Raw genomic sequence first — 18,436 nt, forward strand, 5'->3', positions numbered from 1 at the left:
TATATTTAGGGGAATCGTTTTTCTTCTTTCCTTGTGATTTAAACACAGAACATTTGAGCAAATCTAGATAAAAATGTTACCAAACACATTCAAACGATGTTCACATATCACTACCATACAACACTGGTCTGAAGAGTAGCGTGACGAACACAAAGGGATCCGTGTTTTAAAGAAATGAAGACAAAGATCGCGTGTTTCAGTCTTCAGGTAACAGTGTCTACACGCTACGTTAACAGATAAAAAGCTACATTTAGAGTTTTCTATGATTGAAGGATTGTCTCTACGCCACTCGGAACACGGCGTCGGCTGAGCCGGCGGCTAGCAGCTAACGATGCTAACAGAACCAACGGTGTTAACATGAAGGGGAATCAGAGCGGGTGTTACGGCGGCTTTATCGGTGCCAACCTGGACTCTTGAAAGCACTCATTCTGTACGAGTCTGATGTCTTTAATAACACCCAAAATTGACACTCGGAACCGTGCTCTCCTGGTTCCCGAGTGCCACACTTGAAATGTCTCTGCAATCAAGGACACGGCTTTGATATGAAACGGCTCAGAGGTTCTGAATGAAGCGTGGAGAGAGAGGACAGACTGTTACTGTAAGTCTGTGGCCTCCATGTTCAACAGGACACTTTCTACCGCTTCATGCAGCCTGATCTTGAGAGCTGCAGGATGTTCCTCTTTAGGCCAACAAGTATTGTTACAATCTAGACACACAGCGCTCCCAACGACAGAGCATTTTAAAAACAGTTTAATATCCAACTTCTTTGTGAATCTACAAAGTTGCACCTGTGGTAGAAGCTACTGGAGAGCCCTGAGGAAGCTGTGCAGCCGCGACTGGAGACGACACGGACTTTAATGAATGGATCGATATCAGCCGTGTCCCGTCCACATTAAAGCTTAGGATGACAACGTTAGTGTCGCGTTGACATTATAAAATTCGGTGTAATGTCACAAAGTCAGTTTTTAGTGCTACAGCAAACCCTGACTTCATGTTACTTTACATAAATAGGAGTCCAGGGATTATGTATATGCAAAATAGAATAGAACCAGTACTCTGTATCAGCAGAAACCCAGACTTACGGTACTTTATTGGCATCGGGGGAATAAAGGTTGGATGGTGCATCCCTTGTAGCGGAGTCAAGACGAGACACGAGGGTTCTTTTGCATCTTTAATGCTTTTTAATCAACACTTCTTTGACACTAAACTGTCGCCTGAATCACCAGGCTTTGTTGTGAAGGCTCCTATGTGATCACAATACAAAACGTTCCCGGGACACGCTCAAGGACAAGTCCTGCATTGAGACCGCCGCGCTCAGAACCCGGAGAAGGACACTTGAGGACGCCCAACAACGCAACAGATTAAAGCTCTGAAATAGTGTTTTCTTTATAACAGCATGTGCGTCGGTCCAGGTCCTAAAGACACCAAGGAAGCCGTGAAAAGATCTCAATCCTCCACATACCTGAGCATCAGTACATCCCAGTCACATTGTCCAGGACAGGGAAATGTAAAAAAAAACAACAGCTTTGTTCTTGTGTTGTGTCCCCTTGATATCCTGCTTGTGACAAGGTGGCAACCGCCTACGAAATTATGGAATCCCCAAAAGCAGCTGTTGAGAGATGGGGCATATCTAGAGGCAAGTGGTCCAGGTCAAAAGAAGAGAAGAGGTCAGTGATGCCCTCGTCCTCAGTCAGGCTCACGAGGTACTCCTCCCCGCCAACAGAGAGCGCTAGAGGGGGAGTGAGGGTGACAAAGCTCTGCTGATCTCCAGAGGGGGGTTGGAAGGAGATGTGCATGGGGGAGACGGGGGTGACGGTGACGGGTGATGTGAGGTGTTGTGTCGGCTCGGACGGCGGGCTGGAGATAATATCGACTCCAGAGGTACGGATCGCGTTGTCTGGAAAGATAATGGGAGTGTGGATAAGGAGACAAAAGATGAGCGGTGGAAGTAAATACAGTGTCTTATAAAAAGCTTCCTGTGTGGGGAAAAGGCCCCCCACGGGTACCTGCCTCCCTCTCTTGCGGCCGTGGGGTGTTTAAGTGGAAGACTCACCTTTGGAAGACACCTGGACGAAGGAGGAGTAAGGCACGAGGGGGGCGGCGTTGTTCCTGTTGGCCGAGGAGTTTAAGTGGCTTTCGTTGGCTACAGAGCCGTCCGTGGCTTCCATCGGCACGGGGTGGTCGGAGCAGAGGAACGCCTCGATGGGCCCCTGGGTGCTGCTGAGGTGGACCTGGAGGCTCTGAGCAGAGCGGGAGGAGACGGAGTGCTTTCATTAAAAAACGCTCTCCGAACACGAGACGAGAGGGGACGCTCACGGTGAACGCCGTCTTGGGAGGACGCGGCAAGAGCATACTTTCATTCAAGCCGACGCTGCATCAGTAAAAAACCAAGCAATTAAGCACGCCGTAATGTTCGACCGGGGATGCAAATCAAAACATTGAGGCTACGTCCACACCGCTACGTTTCAGCTTCTGAAGCTCGTAGCGTCCACAGTAATCTGGCGTTTTAGAACCCTTTAAAAAGGGGAGATTTAAGTGAGGACAGGCACAAACGGAGATGCTTTGAAAACATGAGCCAGACGCCCACACTCGCTTCTCGATTGGGTCTTCTAGTTTAGAAAAAAAAAACAACAGATGTGATTTGAGTGTTTATGTTGAAACACGTACCTCTTCTGGGTGCGGCACCTCCAGTTTTGTCTCTGCAGGCGCTTTGATCACAATCACAGTCTGTTCTTTCAGGCTGGGAATCCGTTGGACATCCTCGTAAGTCAAATAGGCAAACGTGATCCTCGGGGCTAAGGAACATAAATCAACCTGGATGGGCTTGTGTACAGGACACACTCATGACTAAACCCAAAAGGCCCATCATAAGCGACACACTGGCAGAAGGTAGAAGGCACCGATCCCTCCGATGCCTCCTGAATCTAAAGCGCTGTTGCTCTGGATTATCTCTTGGGATGTGTCACCAATGACTCTTTTCACACAAAGCTTCGGGGCCACACCCTGAACCTGGGTCACAACAACAGTACAAAACAAAGCCGGAGTTACAAAATTAAAAAAAGGATATCTCAGAGTGTTCTGGTTCTCGCACAGCTGGTGAACTTGCTTCGTGCAGCTTTGGATCAACTCGTCCAGCCGCCTCTCCTCCTCCACGAGGGCCTTCAGCTCCTGATCCAGGTGCACGTTCACTTCACCGCCCCTGTGCACGCACACGGCATCAAAACCTCAACAAACGCCACTAAAGACGTCAAACTGTAATGGTCATGAGGCAATTAAGAATAAGATGACAATAACACTAACTGTACGTAGTAGAATCTGTCAGTCTTTAAAATATTGAGTCATTGTGACAGTCGGTCACATAATGCTCGTATGCGTTACACTACCACGCGTACTTACAACCACTCGACGAAGTTCTTGGACTTCTTCTTGATGAGCTGGATCCCCTCCAGGACGTTGGTGACGTCGTAGACGCGTCTCTTGGGGGCCTTGAGCTCCTGGGCGGCGAGGTTCAGGTCCAGCACCCCGTCAGCGGAGCGACTCAGCATCGCCGCAAACCTCTGCGTCAAGAGCCCGAGCGACGTGTCGCAGCGAGACTTCTCAAACAGGGACTTGCGCGCTATGGGATTGGGGGCGGGAGCTGGAAAAGAAACACAGGTGAAGGGTGAGAACGTGTGATTATTCCCTTGAAGATTCTTTAATTATTCATTTATCTGTTCTGTCATATTGTAGTGTGCTTATTCTTACACTTCCTCTAACATTTGCAATTCTTTTGTTGCCACGAAGCGAAACAAGAAGTGTCTCACGCCTCGATTTCAAAGATTCAATGACATTAGACACCGTTTGGGCATCATGAAATCCATCATTTTACTTTAAACCGAATACTCGGAGCGAGACGATGGAGGCTGTTCTATTTAGATCCAGTGTTTGGTGAAGGTGTCAGTGAGCAGCCAGGAGTTGGTTGGACAGACTTGAGGAAAGGTTAGCCATTTAGCTTGGTCACCATGTTGGACAGCATGTGTGAGACCACCAGCAAGGGCTGCCAAACATAACAGCACTGCAAGTTTCCACCATTGACTTGACCAAGACGGAACAAAACATATGGACTGGTGACACAGAAGATATAACTGTAGAAGGCTGGTATCTACCACCTCTGTTGCCAGTCACTGGAACATTGTGCTACGGTTGTTTTTTTTTAATTGCCAAAGTCTCACCCGCTCCTCCTGTGTGGGACCGAGAGGCCATCTGCTTTTTGGAGGTCCAGCCACCATCATGGAGGTCCTGGGGGTCACCGGCTTCCAGCTCCAGACTTCTCTTTGCCTGAGCAAAAAAAAAAACATTTTGTGGTATAAATATCATGTATTTTAAAACTTTTAATTGCCAATTATCTCATTGCATCAAGTGTGTCACAGGGCAGCCATTTTGGGCGATAATGCATTATAAACTTGTCATGACTCCACTGCATTCACTTGTGACTCAATCTGCATGTAGTTAGAAGCCATGACTGTGCCTGTGCATTAAATATTATGCTCATGTGGAGGGGTTTATTCCCTCGCTAACGAGGATTGTCATAACCTGGGGGTTAGCCTCCCTCACCAGTGTTTTTAGCTAGTTGGAACAACATCTCCCCATCCCCCTCCCACGCTCACCCACGGCCTACCAGTAACGTGAGTTTGCGTCCAGCATTAATGAACACAGAGCGGTTTTTACAGTTAAACCTGCTTACCACTGTACTCCCGCAGAATACTCGGTTGTTAAAGTGTGCTGTCAGCGTGTGCGGCAATCGATGAACAAAAGTGTGCAAAAGTATGCTCCGACAAGGCGCGGTGTGATGCCTCAGCTCAAAAGGTAAAAAAAAAACGAGCGTAAAGTTACCGGAAATACATTAATGTAGCTGAAGCTTCACAGATTAACCTTCAAAATAAAAGCACGCAACTACCACACGACATAGTTATACTTTTTCACACAACCATAAAACGGGAAACTAAGGCGGGACATGTATTTTGTGAAAAGCAAAGACATCGGCATATATGCAACGTTACTACAGGCTTAACCTGATAAACGTCAAAAGGAACGTTAGCACGGTTGTTTTATTTTGAGGAGCCAAACCGTTTTTTCACTAGCATGTCCACTATCCTCCCATTTAGAACTGTATTTTACATTTAAGTAGCTATCTCTGTTTTTAAGTAAGTAAGCAGTCTTCCCCTTCTTTTACTTAGGATGACAATTTTATATTTGCCTTTATTCTGAAGACGGATTGAGCACTTCCGTTAACAACGACAGTGCTCTTCGTGTACTTGACGAATGCTAAGTAAAGTTGTATTTCGAGTTACAAATGGTGCTGATGTCGCAGAGAAAATACACTGTGACCCGTTGGCTAATATGACAAACCACACGAGCAGCTAGAGATATGTTGCAAAGCTTATAACATCATTATATATCATATTTAAATCTACCAAGAGAAAGAAGCTCGTAAAGGTTACACCACAAACACGTCCACACGTGCAGCTATGGCTAGCGTTACGCGTTTTTTTACGTTACCTTAACGTAAAACGTTAGAACCCATGAAGAAAAATGGGTGATGTGTAACGTTAAAACGGACAATACGATATGCGATGTCGCTTCTACTCACGAAGCAATTTAGCATATTAGCATTTTTATGTTAACTTTTCCATCCAATCGACCCAGCTCCACGCTAAAGAATAATCCGATTTTACAGTACCGGTACCTGAAGTCCTCCGTGCTGTAACGTCTGTCCCGGGTGTAGCGGGTCCGGGGAGGGTTATGTATATATGATATATATCGTTCCGTATCCATCTCTGTCTTGAGAAAAGTACCTCCACTAATAAATATTATAATCAAGTTGATAGAGAGCCCAGCACGAGATATTCTTCGCGCGAAACTGCCGAGTCCCCGCGACCGTTTTCAAACTAGATTTGCATGTCGACCACTATTGGCTGTCACCCTGTGTACGCAATGACGTTTTCGTCTGACGCAGCTGTGGCCGACCAATGGCTGCAATGCTCCGCAACAAAGTGGATTACTGTTCTTTTACAAGAGTAAAGTAAGTAATAACGTTACTTTATGTGCTGCATTGATGTTCTTATGATTGAGATAACATTTCATGTTGCATTTAATACAGTTTTTCCTTGAAATAAAGACAGCGAAGTACATTATCACTGCAGCTATATCAACTTCATTTTGTTAAACACATCTTGGTGAGGGACAAGTACCAAAAATCAAAGAACTTGTTGCAAAAGGTCTGTCACTATAAAATAACTGTAATATACAATAACTGGACCCTAATTACAGTTTAGGACAAAGCAGTGAAATCGTGTACAGATGTATAAATACTTTCTTCAAAAAAACATTAAAAAAAAGTATCACTTCCCAAATATACATTTCTAACAGAATTGGCCCTCTTACAAATTATGTGTTCTTCAAACTGTTAACTAGTAAACCTATTTCATGACAAATGACATGCTTCAGGTGATGCATTTCACAGTTTAGATTTAAATCTTATTTGGGAATAAAAATATTCGAACACATTTCTCTTGATATTGAATACAAACAAATCTTCTCAGAAATCATCTCCACTAGTATTGAGCCTCCAACATACTGAGTGACGATGTTTACGCCTCACTCGTGTGCCAGATAACAAGGACAAGACAAATGTGGTGTGTACGACACGCAAACAAAATGTTTTCAGCATTAATAACCAAACGGTCTCAGTCGTCAAACTTGATCTTCTTCCCCTGGAAGGCCAGGATTTGTCCATGCTGCTCCTTCCTTTTCTTACTGGCCTCCCAGGATGGATGCAGTGGCTGCTCTGGTGCCTGATGGGTAAAGACACCTCCGCCTCCACCCCTGCCTCGCCCTCGCCCCCTCCCTCTGCCCACAGAGGACTCGGGCTTGCTGTACTTGGACCCTGGATGTCTCTCTGCTCCTCTCTCCTGCCTTTGGAACTTGGGTTGTTTACTGAAATCTCGATCTAGACCACCACCCCTCTGTGGTTTCCCTTGGCCCCTAAATCTATCCCCACCTCTCCCTCTGCCCCCGCCCGGCTTAGACGAAGAGAGGGTAGAACAAAAGACGGACTGAAGAGAGGTCCCTTTAGACCTCAGCCTGGACTCCAGCTCATCCAGTTCCCTCTGGACCCGGTCTGAACTGTTCCCTTCACGCCCCTCATCGGCCTTGTCCCGTTCTACACTTTCATGCTTCTTCTTCTTTTTGAATTTGCTCACTTTTCCCACAAAGAAGCCGTCGTCGCTCTCCTCGGACTGGGAGGACTGCTTGTGGAAACGTTCCTCTGTGCTGTCGTCAAAGTACACTTTCTCTTCATCATCTGATGCCTCCAGATCACTCTCTTCCTCATCCTCCTTTTTCTGAAGCACTTCAGGTGCAGACTTAAGATCGGGTTCCTTTTTCTGAAGCACTTCAGGTGCAGACTTAAGATCGGGTTCTTTTTTCTGAAGCACTTCAGGTGCAGACTTAAGATCGGGTTCCTTTTTCTGAAGCACTTCAGGTGCAGACTTAAGATCGGGTTCTTTTTTCTGAAGCACTTCAGGTGCAGACTTAAGATCGGGTTCCTTTTTCTGAAGCACTTCAGGTGCAGACTTAAGATCGGGTTTCTTTTCTGCATGTTTTGTTTGAGGTGTATTTTTCACAACGTCCTTTCCTTCCATGCCTTTTACTGACTCTAATCTTACATTCTTAGCCTCTGGCATCTCTTTCCTTTGATCAGCAGCAGTATCAGCTGAAGGACTTGCCTTCACTGTTTCCTTTTCAGGTTCGGCAACAGTTGCATCTTGAGAGTCTTTAGGGACATCATCTCCTTCCTCTTTGTCTAGGATTTCCTTTTGCTCCACTGTAACGTCCTCTTTTTTCTCACTCTCTCTCTCTGCTGACTGTGGAGTCACATTCACACCTTTATTTTGCACCTTTTCCTTCCCTCTCTGCTTTCCACCCTTCATCCGCTCCTCTTTGAAGGCTTTCACAGCAGCTTTGATCTCCTCGATCTTCTTGTTGAACTGAGGGTGAGTGATGATGCGCGCTGTGGCCCGGTCGGAGATGGTAGACTTGGGGTCTTTGCACACCTGTTCAAAGTGTAGATCCTTCTGCAAGGCTGTCTTTGTCACCTGGAAACAGGGGGGGAGACAATCCAATTAGACATTTCACAAAGTGTGTCAACATTTTCACCAGTAATGGATGAACAGAAGGTATTAAGAAGCATACCAGGTCTGGTGAGAGGGTCTTCATGGCGTGGATCTCCTCCAGCAGTCTGGCAGCCCTCCTCTGATTCCTCTCGATCTCGATCTCTTTGCCCTTCTTCTTCTTCAGCGCGGTGATCTGCCGCATCAGCCTTCTGGTGGCCAAAGCCCTCACCCTCTTCACCTCCTTCCTCATCCTCACCACCTCGTTGTTGAGGTTCAGAACCTCGTCCTTCTTTCTCTCTTTGGGTTTTTTTTTGGGCAATGGATTGCTTTTTTTTCTTTTTTTTGCAGCCTGTGGGATTGCTTTGACTTCCTTTTCATCCCCACCTTTCTGTTCTTCACCATCTCCCTTCTTCTCTTCTTCCTCATCTGCAGCATCATCTTCTCCTCCTAAATCTTCCTCCTCAATCTCTTCCTGCTGCTTCTCTTTTGCCTCAGCTGGTGGAATCATTTCCTCTGCCGGTGGAATCATTTCCTCTACCATGTCCATGGTGAATAAGATCTGTTGAAACATCTTAGATGATCACTTGTCAATGGCAACAACCAAAATGTTATTTAATAAAATAGTGAAATGGGTTATGCTGCATTAAAACTCCCCATAATACATTCGCATTACACCACAGACTGTTTTATCGAGAAATTATATTAAATTGTCTCATGTGACGTCACAGCTAAATAGACTTGAGAATTTAAACATCTCTGCTGAGGGAGAAACGGCTGCCAAACAAACGTGGTTGAGACCAGCGTGGGTAACTTTTACCAAGTAACGTCGTACGTATATCGGCTTATTTTACACAGCAGCAGCATTAACTTAACAACCTGTGGCTCCGTTAACTAAAACAAGACCCCCGTAACCAGTTATTATTACACTTACCGTTCAGAAGCGACCGTTAAACACGTAGAATTGAGAGAAACGTATCGACCCGCAGGGTGGCAGCCATGTTTTCCAACGCATTCCGGCCGAGCGACGTCATGACGTCAGACGCAGCGTATCTTGAACGGGGGAGGGGCCTTCAGCAGGACTGTTTTTATTTATTTATTTGTTTCATGTGCATAAAACAAATACAATGGTTGATAATTGAAGAAGTGGGAACATTGAGGGTGAGCGGGTGACATGACAAGGCCCCCGTAACCCGTTATTATTACACTTACCGTTCAGAAGCGACCGTTAAACACGTAGAATTGAGAGAAACGTATCGACTCGCGATGGGGCAGCCATGTTTTCCGAGGCTTTCCGACCGAAGACGACGTAATGACGTCGGACGCCAGCAAGGGGGGGACGCTGCGTCTCGTGAAAGGGGGAGGGGCCTTCAGCGGGATTGTTTTTATTTATTTCTTTGTTTCATGTGCGTAAAACAACAACAATGGTTGGATAATTGAAGAAGTGGGAACATTGAGGATGAGCGGATGACATTTCCAGTTACAGCCACCACCAGACCGATATCACCAGTGAACCAAACAGGGGGAGGATGAAGCGGCGCAATGCGGACTGCAGCAAACTCCGACGGCCGTTAAAACGGAACCGAATCACCGAGGGTATATATAGCAGGTACGGGAAAAAAAGAAGGGGGCTGCTGGGACATTATTGTGTAACAATGGCGCCTCTCTGCATATGTCAAGACGAGGCTGCGTTCATGTTTTGACACGCGTTGGTTGTTGCTAACGAGCTAAAATGAACATGCTCGCTTTATGTCAGAATCATTAAAGGCCTAACGTTATTTGTGTTGTATTTGGTGCTTTTATTTCTCTCTGGCTTGATGGTTAAATTACAATTCTGGCGTAAAATAAAAATAAAATTGGGATTTAAATATGAATTGTAACAGATTCCGCTCAATGCAAATCTCTCCAGTTTTTGTTTTTGTTTAAAAAAAAGCGTGAATTTGAGAGAATAATCACGCTCGAGGGTTGAGATGACAGCAGCAATGTCAGGGGGACGCTCGTTTTGACGTCCGGGGTGTACGCCGACGGCGGGGCTCTCACCTGTGCTTTGTCCATCAGCGGTCTAAAATTTGAATACGACAGAGAAACAATAACCCCAAAATTTGTTTTGGCTCAAACTGGAACAAAGCTCGTGTATTAAGGAGATGCACTGTCACAGCAGCGTGTCTTTACCTATAGATCTGTTTACGGCAAGCCAGATGAAAGAAACCAGCTGTGCTTTTAAGCAACATGTCCAGACATGACACACATGCATACTGACGCTCTCTTTATACCTATCATATATGTATATGCCTCCAAATACAGTAGGAACTTGAGGTAACACTGGAGAGGGCCTTGTAAAAACCTGATGCGTGTTATGATGCCGCCTAAATCCTCTGTTTCTTTCTTGTGTCTTTATTTTTTTTAAACATCCTCTCCCGCAGTACGTTCCTGTACCTGAAGTTCCTGGTCGTGTGGGTGTTAGTTCTGCTGGCCGACTTTGTGCTGGAGTTCAGGTTCGAGTACCTGTGGCCCTTCTGGCTTTTCATTCGAAGCGTCTACGACTCCTTCAGATACCAGGGACTGGTAAGAGCTTTGTTTATATACGACCCCTTTTTCCCACCAGATATTAACTTAAATGCTATGAGGTGGTCTGGAGCACATCTGGATTGATGCACAATAAAGATGTAATCCCTCTCTAATGCACGTAGCCTATATGCAACTGTAAAAACACGTGTACTGTGTTTACATGTGTAGGATGGGAAACCAGCAAGACAAGCTTTTAGTACAGTGTGCACACATGCCACTATATTATTACATGTGTGTTTGTTTTCCTCACAGAGTTGTTTTGCCATATTTAATTGTCCGTGTCTTCCTCCTACACCTAGGCCTTCTCTGTTTTCTTCGTGTGCGTGGCGTTTACGTCGGACATCATCTGCCTCCTCTTCATCCCCGTCCAATGGCTGTTTTTCGCTGCCAGCACCTACGTCTGGGTCCAGTACGTCTGGCACACAGGTCAGTCACAGTTTCCTGCGTACCCTTCGTGTCTCTGCCTGGGCCAAACGGCCACTTTCACCTCAAAGACTCCATAGTCTCCATGTTCTTTCAGTGACAGTTTTTTTTTTTCTGTTACTTTCCTGCAGAAAGAGGAGTCTGTCTACCGACTGTATCGCTGTGGATCCTGTTTGTGTACATCGAAGCTGCCATACGGTTCAAAGACCTGAAGAACTTTCACGTGGACCTGTGTCGACCCTTTGCTGCTCACTGGTAAACGCCATAGGAGAGGCCTTTTGTCCGTGCACTGATAGTAAAGAAAGTCACGATAAAATAGCACATGCTTCAATATTTCATGGCTAAAAAAACATAAGGACGCTCTTGTATTTAAAGGCGGCTTTGTGTTTCTCTCCACCTCCCAGTATCGGCTATCCGGTGGTCACCCTGGGCTTCGGCTTTAAGAGCTACGTTAGCTACAAGATGCGACTGAGGAAACAGAAGGAGGTGCAGAAGGAGAACGAGTTCTACATGCAGCTTCTACTGCAGGCTCTACCGCCAGAGCAACAGATGCTGCAGAGACAGGAGAGGGAGGCAGAGGAGGGTGAGAGACACACACACACACAACCCCATTACAATGTCAGCAGCTCACTCATGTGTAGGGGAAACAAAGAAGACAGGTGCTTGCTATCTACTATCTCATGATCCTGGGGTTGGTCTGCTTTGCAAACAAACACAGAACCAGACCGAGACTTTTCAGGAGGTCTCGGCCCAGATGTTTTGTCCGCGTTAGAGTTTTACCGCCAGCAGAAACAACTCAAACCGAATGCTCAAATGCACCAGAGTTTAGAGTCTATTTTGTAGTTAATAGAAAGCAGAAAGTATTCCTGGAAAAGCCTGCTGGTCGGAGATGTTCTCTGTTTTGACTCGCACTCACAAAGACCTTCATTCAATCTATGTCGATGGTCATGTTCCCAGATTGCTTTGTCCAAATATGTGTCTTAACGCTGCCTACGTGTGCTCTCCTCCCAGCTGCTTTAGCTAAAGGGATCTCCGAGGTGGAACCCGCCGTTGTATCCCAGAACGGAGCACCTCCTGGAAAGAAAAGCACTCCAGTCCCGCTGCCAGAGCTGGAGTACCGGGAAAAAGGGAAGGACAGTACCGCGAAAGAGCGCGAGGGCAAAAAACAGAACGCGGTTGGAATCAATAACAACAGTATTATACACGCACTGGACTCCAAACTGCAGGAGGCGGAGTATATAGAGAACTACGTCGGGGCGAAGAGACTGAATAACGACCTGGCAGGAGAGAACACGCACGCCGACACCAACATGCACTCGACCTCTAAAGAGGAAACGGCGGGGGCGGGGAAGAACTACAAAAATGCCAGCGGAGGCAGCGGCGGTGGGGGTGGGGGTAACATTTCCAACTCGTCCCCGCGGAACCACAGTTCTTCAAATGGCAGCGTCCCGCCGGGTTCCTCCACCAGTAAGAATGAGAAGAAGCAGAAGGGGGCGGGGAAGGGGCAGAAGGACCCGGTGGAGAACTGCATCCCCAACAACCAGCTGGGCAAGCCGGACGCTCTCGTACGGTAAGACACACTAATACAATAGTGGAGTAATTGTCTCCGTACTGGGCTTCTTACAGGAGACTTTTTTTGCCTTTTTGATGATCTCGTGTCCCTTTTTCTTTCTGTTTCTGAAAGGCTGGAGCAGGACGTGAAGCGTCTGAAGGCCGATCTTCAGGCCAACCGGCAGTTGGAGTCGGAGCTGCGGAGTCAGCTCTCCTCCCTGAGCAGCCAGGACCGCAGCCTGCGCTCCGAACTGGGCCAGCTCCGCCAGGACAACGAGCTGCTCCAGAACAAGTGCGTACATGTGCAGTGTACTCACAAGAATATGCAGTATTCACCGAAACTCTTGACAACAATGGTTTCATGGCAGTATGTTGAGGTAGGCGGCGGGTTAGTTCAGGACCCTGTGATGGTCTCTGTAGGGTTTCAGTCACAGAACAGGAGCACTGGGTTTTGTATCCTGTCTGACAAAAACCCTGCAAGCCCAGCTCCCTGCAAATACATCAAACTAAAACAGGTGGAGCATTTTATTTTACAGTTTTTCCTGTGAAACCACACCTGGGTTCTTTACCCTGTTGGTAGTGCATCCCACCACACAGCAGCTTTCACAGATTCACAGTGCGTCACTTCCTCCTGATCAGCTTTATTACGGACCACGATCTCCTCATTTCATCTCCAGTGTGTTTAATCTTATGCTCCAGCCTGGTTGACCACATTCTCCCTCCGCCCTGTAGGCTCCACAGCGCCGTCCAGGCCAAGCAGAAGGACAAGCAGACCATCTCCCAGCTTGAGAAGAGGCTGAAGGCCGAGCAGGAGGCTCGCGCCCTCGCTGAGAAACAGCTGGCCGATGAGAGGAAGAGGAAGAAGATGGAGGAGGCCACTGCTGCCCGAGCCGTGGCTCTGGCTGCTGCCACCAGGTACTCCAGCCCAGCTCTCTCTCTGCCATCGACATGAGCTTCTGCTAATTGGACAGATTGACTCGGCACATATGGAGACGGGAAATAACAGCTCGGTTCACTCTTGCGCATATTTGCCTTTTTCCATTATTGAAAGTGTCGTTTTTTCTCTTGTGGCCAACAGAGTGGAGTCGACGGACTCTCTGCGTGGTCGTATCAGAGAGCTGGAGAACGAGTGCAAGAAGCTCAGCATGGACATGAAACTGAAGGAGGAGCAGATCCGGGATCTGGAGGGCAAGTGTCAGGTGAGGAGGAGGAGGAGGCTCTCTTATCTTTCTCTGATGACATAGAGCTTCAGCTTAATGAAGTTCTGCTTCCTTTGTCAGTAAAGAGATTATGAAATACGTGATTCAAATTCTGTGATGGTAGTCGTGAATAAGCTCTCATTAACAGGCTGCTGCTGTACTTGAGTCTCTAACAACAACAACAGCTGGTGATCACTTTACTAAAATGATATCCCATTTTAGCTTTGGTAATTGATGTAATTGAATAAATAGACCCCCTGTGCCTTCTGATGCATCAGGCATTCAGCACAGCTTTGTTTACAAAGTAAGGCGCTTTAGTGGCTCATAATAAGTGTAAAACAGGGCTCCAGCCTTTCCCCCCCTGACAGCTAATTTGACAAAATGACTTTTACATCACTAAAATGTCTTGTCTTACTTTTATGGCCCTTTTTAATAACGTTTCAGGAGCCGCCTCTATTACAACCCTGCCAAAGGGCTTTTTTTTTTTTTTTTCGTTGGGATGTGCGCCCCGAAATGGCCTTCTTTTGTCGGTTTGGTAAACAGAGACACCTTCACCTGCTCTGTGCGTAGACTGTGACCAGCCGGGGGGGGGGGAAAGTTGCTGTGGTGAAGTGTTAAATGTTTTACCGACTGACGCGCTCGCAACCACAAACGGGACACTCAGGATTATCGTTCACATTGGTGAAAAAAAAGTCCGCTAACATCGCCTAATGTTTGGCGAAGTTGAAAGCAGCGTAACTCGTTTGATTGACAGCTAAATGCGCAAACATTAATTTTCCATGTTCTTTGAACCTTTATGCTCTTACTGGTAGTTCCCGAGCTGCTTGTCGGTGTACCTGGTGTAAAATGTACATGCTTTTGTAGCGTCATCTCGTCTTCGTCTCATTTTTTCTCTCCCGCCGCATGCAGGAGCTGCGGAAGTACAAAGAGAACGAGAAGGACACAGAGGTGTTGATGTCGGCGCTGTCGGCCATGCAGGAGAAGACCCAGCACCTGGAGAACAGCCTGAGCGCCGAGACCCGGATCAAGCTGGACCTCTTCTCTGCACTGGGGGACGCCAAGAGGCAGCTGGAGATAGCACAAGGTGGGGAGCACCACTGTTTAGTAGTCGTTTTCATTTTAGAGGACGTCCTCACCGTCAGTGTTCCTCCACTAGACTGCTGGTTTCTGCCTCAGACAGGCTCAGATTATGGAAATATTGAGTCAAGACATTGGAATTCTTTTAGACACTAAGCTACGCTTTCTGTCCTCCAACACAACACCTGCATTTCTCTCTATTGTCTTCTGGCAACAAGTCGCACAACACGATAACAATCAGAGCGCACGGTGAAGACAAAAGTTTTTATTTCACCGTAGGGTTCTTTTACATGAAGACACTCGTGATAACAATTGGAGCCGTTCAGAAGCAAAAACAAACACTTTAAGTGGACGTACATTGGCGGTGAGGAATTTCCCCGAGCGATTACATTACAGCCCGTTTCAATGCGTTTCATATTTGACCAGTTTCAAGATGTTTCAAGTCCAGGTGGAAAAATACCCAAGTTATTGTGTTAGTCGTCTGTAAATGTTGTCGTAGAAAAAATATTTTCTGCTTTTGGGCATAAAACCAATAAGCATACAGAGGTACCGGCCCCTTTAACATCTCTGGGAGTATCAGCCCATCGTAGGTAATGTTTCACATCAGTAATCAGGAATACTTAATGGAGTTTTATATTGTTGTGATGAAGAAGTTTGATTTGTCGGGATTTTAGTTTGCTGAAATAACCAAAAAACAAGCATTTCTGTCTTTAATTGTCAACAAACCGAGCTATAATCATGATAAATATCCATATTGTGATATATAATCATACATACCATGATAGAGGATTATATCCATAATGCCCACCCCGATGCCAACATGTAGGAAAGACTCTCTTTGTATGTACGAGTGATCCTCGAGCTGGTCCTCATCTGAACGTCTTTTGCGTGCTTCGTCCCATCAGGTCAGATCCACCAGAGGGAGCAGGAGATCGCCGAGCTGAAGCAGAAGATAGCCGAGGTGATGGCGGTGATGCCCAGCCTGTCCTACTCCTCAGACGGCAGCAACCTGAGCCCCGTGGCCCCGCACTACTCCTCCAAGTTCATGGACAACAGTCCCTCCTCCCTGGACCCCAACGCCTCGGTCTACCAGCCCCTCAAGAAGTGACTCTGACAGCCACGCGTTTTTCCTCAGACAGAACTTTGTCTCTTTCTTTACGTTGGCGAAGCGCTCTGCTTTTTGTTTACCAGCCCCCCCGACAGGTCTTTGCACTCTAATGTACCACATACAGACACAAGCCCCCTCCATACATATGTGTGTTTTTGGTTCTATTATGAGAACTATTATTTTGAGAGGGTTGTGTACAATCTTGACTTTTTTCTTCTTCTTTTTTTTTGGAGTTTTGGGATTTAGCCATTAGAGCCAGCGTGATCTGTTTGAAGGGGGAGACAGGAACACACGAGTCATTGGTCAAAAGTCTACCGAAGAGCCGCCATGCATCTCTTCATGCCCCCCCCCCCCCCCCCCCTCCCCGGCCATATGTTCTTCTAAAGTGAACCGACACACAGACGTTTAACTTCTACTTGATGGTTTGTATTTAGACAGAAGACAGTTTCCTGTAAAGTGAAGCCCAGTGAGTGACATGAATGTAAAAACTATTCATGTTTTTGTTCCCGTTCACTGAAATCCGTGATCGTTTGTTTTGTAACGTTTCAGTTTACGACGTTGTACATTTTCTTCGAAAAGATATTGAACGGATAAACGTTTGCTGCGTCCTTCAGATGTTCCAATATGATTCATCCTCTTCACGCTGAAGTCTCGCTGAAGAAGGGATTATCGGTTAGTCGACGAAGCAAAACCAGAAAAACTCTTTATTGCTAGATTTGACCAGGCACTGCCAAAATGTTAACGTTCTCCTGTTGTTCTGCTGCAGACACCTTTCCTCTCACATGGACCAAATTAGAACCCGTTAGGCCACATTGTTCACCGGATTTAATGATGTCGAGGTAACCGGTCGTTACCGTGATTTGCAGATTTTACAGTGCCTTGCAGTTTCTCTTTTTAAGATGCAGAAACCACATACTTTGCAATCCTGGGATCAAAAAGCTTCAAAGCCGTGTTTCTCTCTCTCTCTCTCTCGCTCTGATTCATTCATTCAAGACTTCTCTCAATCTGATCCTTTTCAATTCAGTATTCAAAGGCTAAAACGAGTTGATCACGATGTCACAGACTTAAAGGGAAAAACAGAACACTGGACACGGTACGCGTCATTTCATAGCGACAGAGTCTCGGTACGCCAAAACGCCAACCAAACTGATTGTCTCTCATCGTGCCCTAAGAGTCGGCATTTAGCTGTTTACAACGATGTACATTAACTTACTGAGGAATGTTTTCTTTGTTTGTTTCCGTTCTTAAGTGCCAAGTGTTGATGTTCGGTTGCCCATCCATCCTTCGATCGACGTAGCTAGCATAATGAGTGCTGTTGTCATTAGACCATGTTCAGATGGTGTTGTGTTTACAAGGTTCGGGGCAGCAGGTGGTCAGTGAACTCCCGTTTTATTTATTTGTTAGAAACCTTTATTGAGTGGCACCTCCTTGATATTTCCCATCATATTCAGTTGATTTCCTATATTTTCTACCAGGAAGGATTCTGTGTGAATGTGATGTATGACCATTTTGAACCATTTTGACCATGTCGTGCTGTCATGTTGCCTACCTGGAGGAAAAAAAAAAAAAAGTATTATTTGTGGTGGATCGCTCTGGTGTTGTGAATTCAGTTCTGAAGTTGCTTTTATAGGTTTGTGTAAAAGGAAGAGAAGGGAGTTAAAAAAAAAAAAAAGGAAAAGTGCTTTTGTTTTATCTTTTCATTGTTCTGCCATGTTTGTTTTCTTTACTCAAAGTGATGGTGGCTGTGTCACTCTTTTCACTTTGGCCATCACTAATAAAGAAAGTCTTGCTGGTGGCAATGCAAGCTGTTCAGTGTGTGTGCGTGCGCGTCCTCATCTGTGTGTGGAGTTTTACTTCTTATGACTCTTGGCAAGAAGCTGAACTTTTCCCCCCGAAATCACCCACAAACACCTAACTGCCACATTCTCTACATTCACAAATGTAATGCATTTCCATGAAGCATTCAGCATAGCTAGATGAATATTTTTGACATCCTCTGTCTATAAATATATCACTCCAGTGTTTAAAATCAGAAAATAAGTGGTTGCCCTGTGGTTTTTATGATGCCTTCAGGTGCTCCTTGTAAATACCATTTCTTAATATTAACTCTCATTTGCTATTCAGGCAGACAACACAACCAAATGTACTTTTTTTTAAATAGAAATGTTGAGGGCACAGAGCTGCTTTGTTCTGCAGGTTTTGTGTCTGTGTTGTAATGAGCGGAAATAAATATAAAGTAACTATTTTTTAGCTGTTAGCTGCTCAGTTCTGGTAAGATAACGCTATACAAGCTCTGTTCACAAAATGTAATAGCATCTGAACAATAGAAACATCAAATCAAAAAATCTGAAAATACATAT

The 18,436-nt window shown here is 45.9% G+C and overlaps 3 protein-coding genes across 5 annotated transcripts; 1 reads left to right on the top strand and 2 right to left on the bottom strand.

Annotated features, from left to right (window-relative positions):
* Positions 1–1,170: 1,170 nt before the first annotated feature.
* e2f3 (E2F transcription factor 3) lies at positions 1,171–4,953 on the bottom strand. Its single transcript, XM_079176474.1, has 7 exons — positions 4,724–4,953; positions 4,212–4,317; positions 3,397–3,637; positions 3,068–3,199; positions 2,668–2,782; positions 2,054–2,240; positions 1,171–1,897 (listed from the first exon to the last, which is right to left on the bottom strand). Exons 2-7 carry the CDS (start codon positions 4,240–4,242, stop codon positions 1,581–1,583), a joined length of 1,023 nt encoding a protein of 340 aa, XP_079032600.1. The 5' UTR covers positions 4,243–4,317; positions 4,724–4,953; the 3' UTR covers positions 1,171–1,580.
* Positions 4,954–6,177: 1,224 nt separating this feature from the next.
* srfbp1 (serum response factor binding protein 1) lies at positions 6,178–9,447 on the bottom strand. 3 transcript variants are annotated; one of them, XM_079176068.1, is made up of 4 exons: positions 9,363–9,447; positions 9,085–9,203; positions 8,233–8,712; positions 6,178–8,135 (listed from the first exon to the last, which is right to left on the bottom strand). In XM_079176068.1, the coding sequence occupies exons 3-4, from the start codon at positions 8,698–8,700 to the stop codon at positions 6,726–6,728; spliced, it is 1,878 nt and encodes a 625-aa protein (XP_079032194.1). In that variant the 5' UTR covers positions 8,701–8,712; positions 9,085–9,203; positions 9,363–9,447; the 3' UTR covers positions 6,178–6,725. The 3 variants fall into 3 exon arrangements, with proteins under 3 accessions (XP_079032194.1, XP_079032193.1, XP_079032192.1); XM_079176067.1 differs by having other exon boundaries at positions 9,085–9,232; XM_079176066.1 differs by having other exon boundaries at positions 9,085–9,221; positions 9,363–9,444.
* A 136-nt stretch (positions 9,448–9,583) lies between these two features.
* Positions 9,584–17,781, top strand: maco1a (macoilin 1a). Its single transcript, XM_079175703.1, has 11 exons — positions 9,584–9,759; positions 10,574–10,715; positions 11,018–11,144; positions 11,273–11,396; positions 11,546–11,724; positions 12,153–12,711; positions 12,826–12,984; positions 13,425–13,607; positions 13,771–13,891; positions 14,801–14,975; positions 15,874–17,781. Exons 1-11 carry the CDS (start codon positions 9,680–9,682, stop codon positions 16,074–16,076), a joined length of 2,052 nt encoding a protein of 683 aa, XP_079031829.1. The 5' UTR covers positions 9,584–9,679; the 3' UTR covers positions 16,077–17,781.
* Positions 17,782–18,436: the final 655 nt, after the last annotated feature.

Source organism: Pholis gunnellus (assembly GCF_910591455.1).
Source record: "Pholis gunnellus genome assembly, chromosome: 16".
In the NCBI taxonomy this organism is placed as follows: Eukaryota; Metazoa; Chordata; class Actinopteri; order Perciformes; family Pholidae; genus Pholis; species Pholis gunnellus.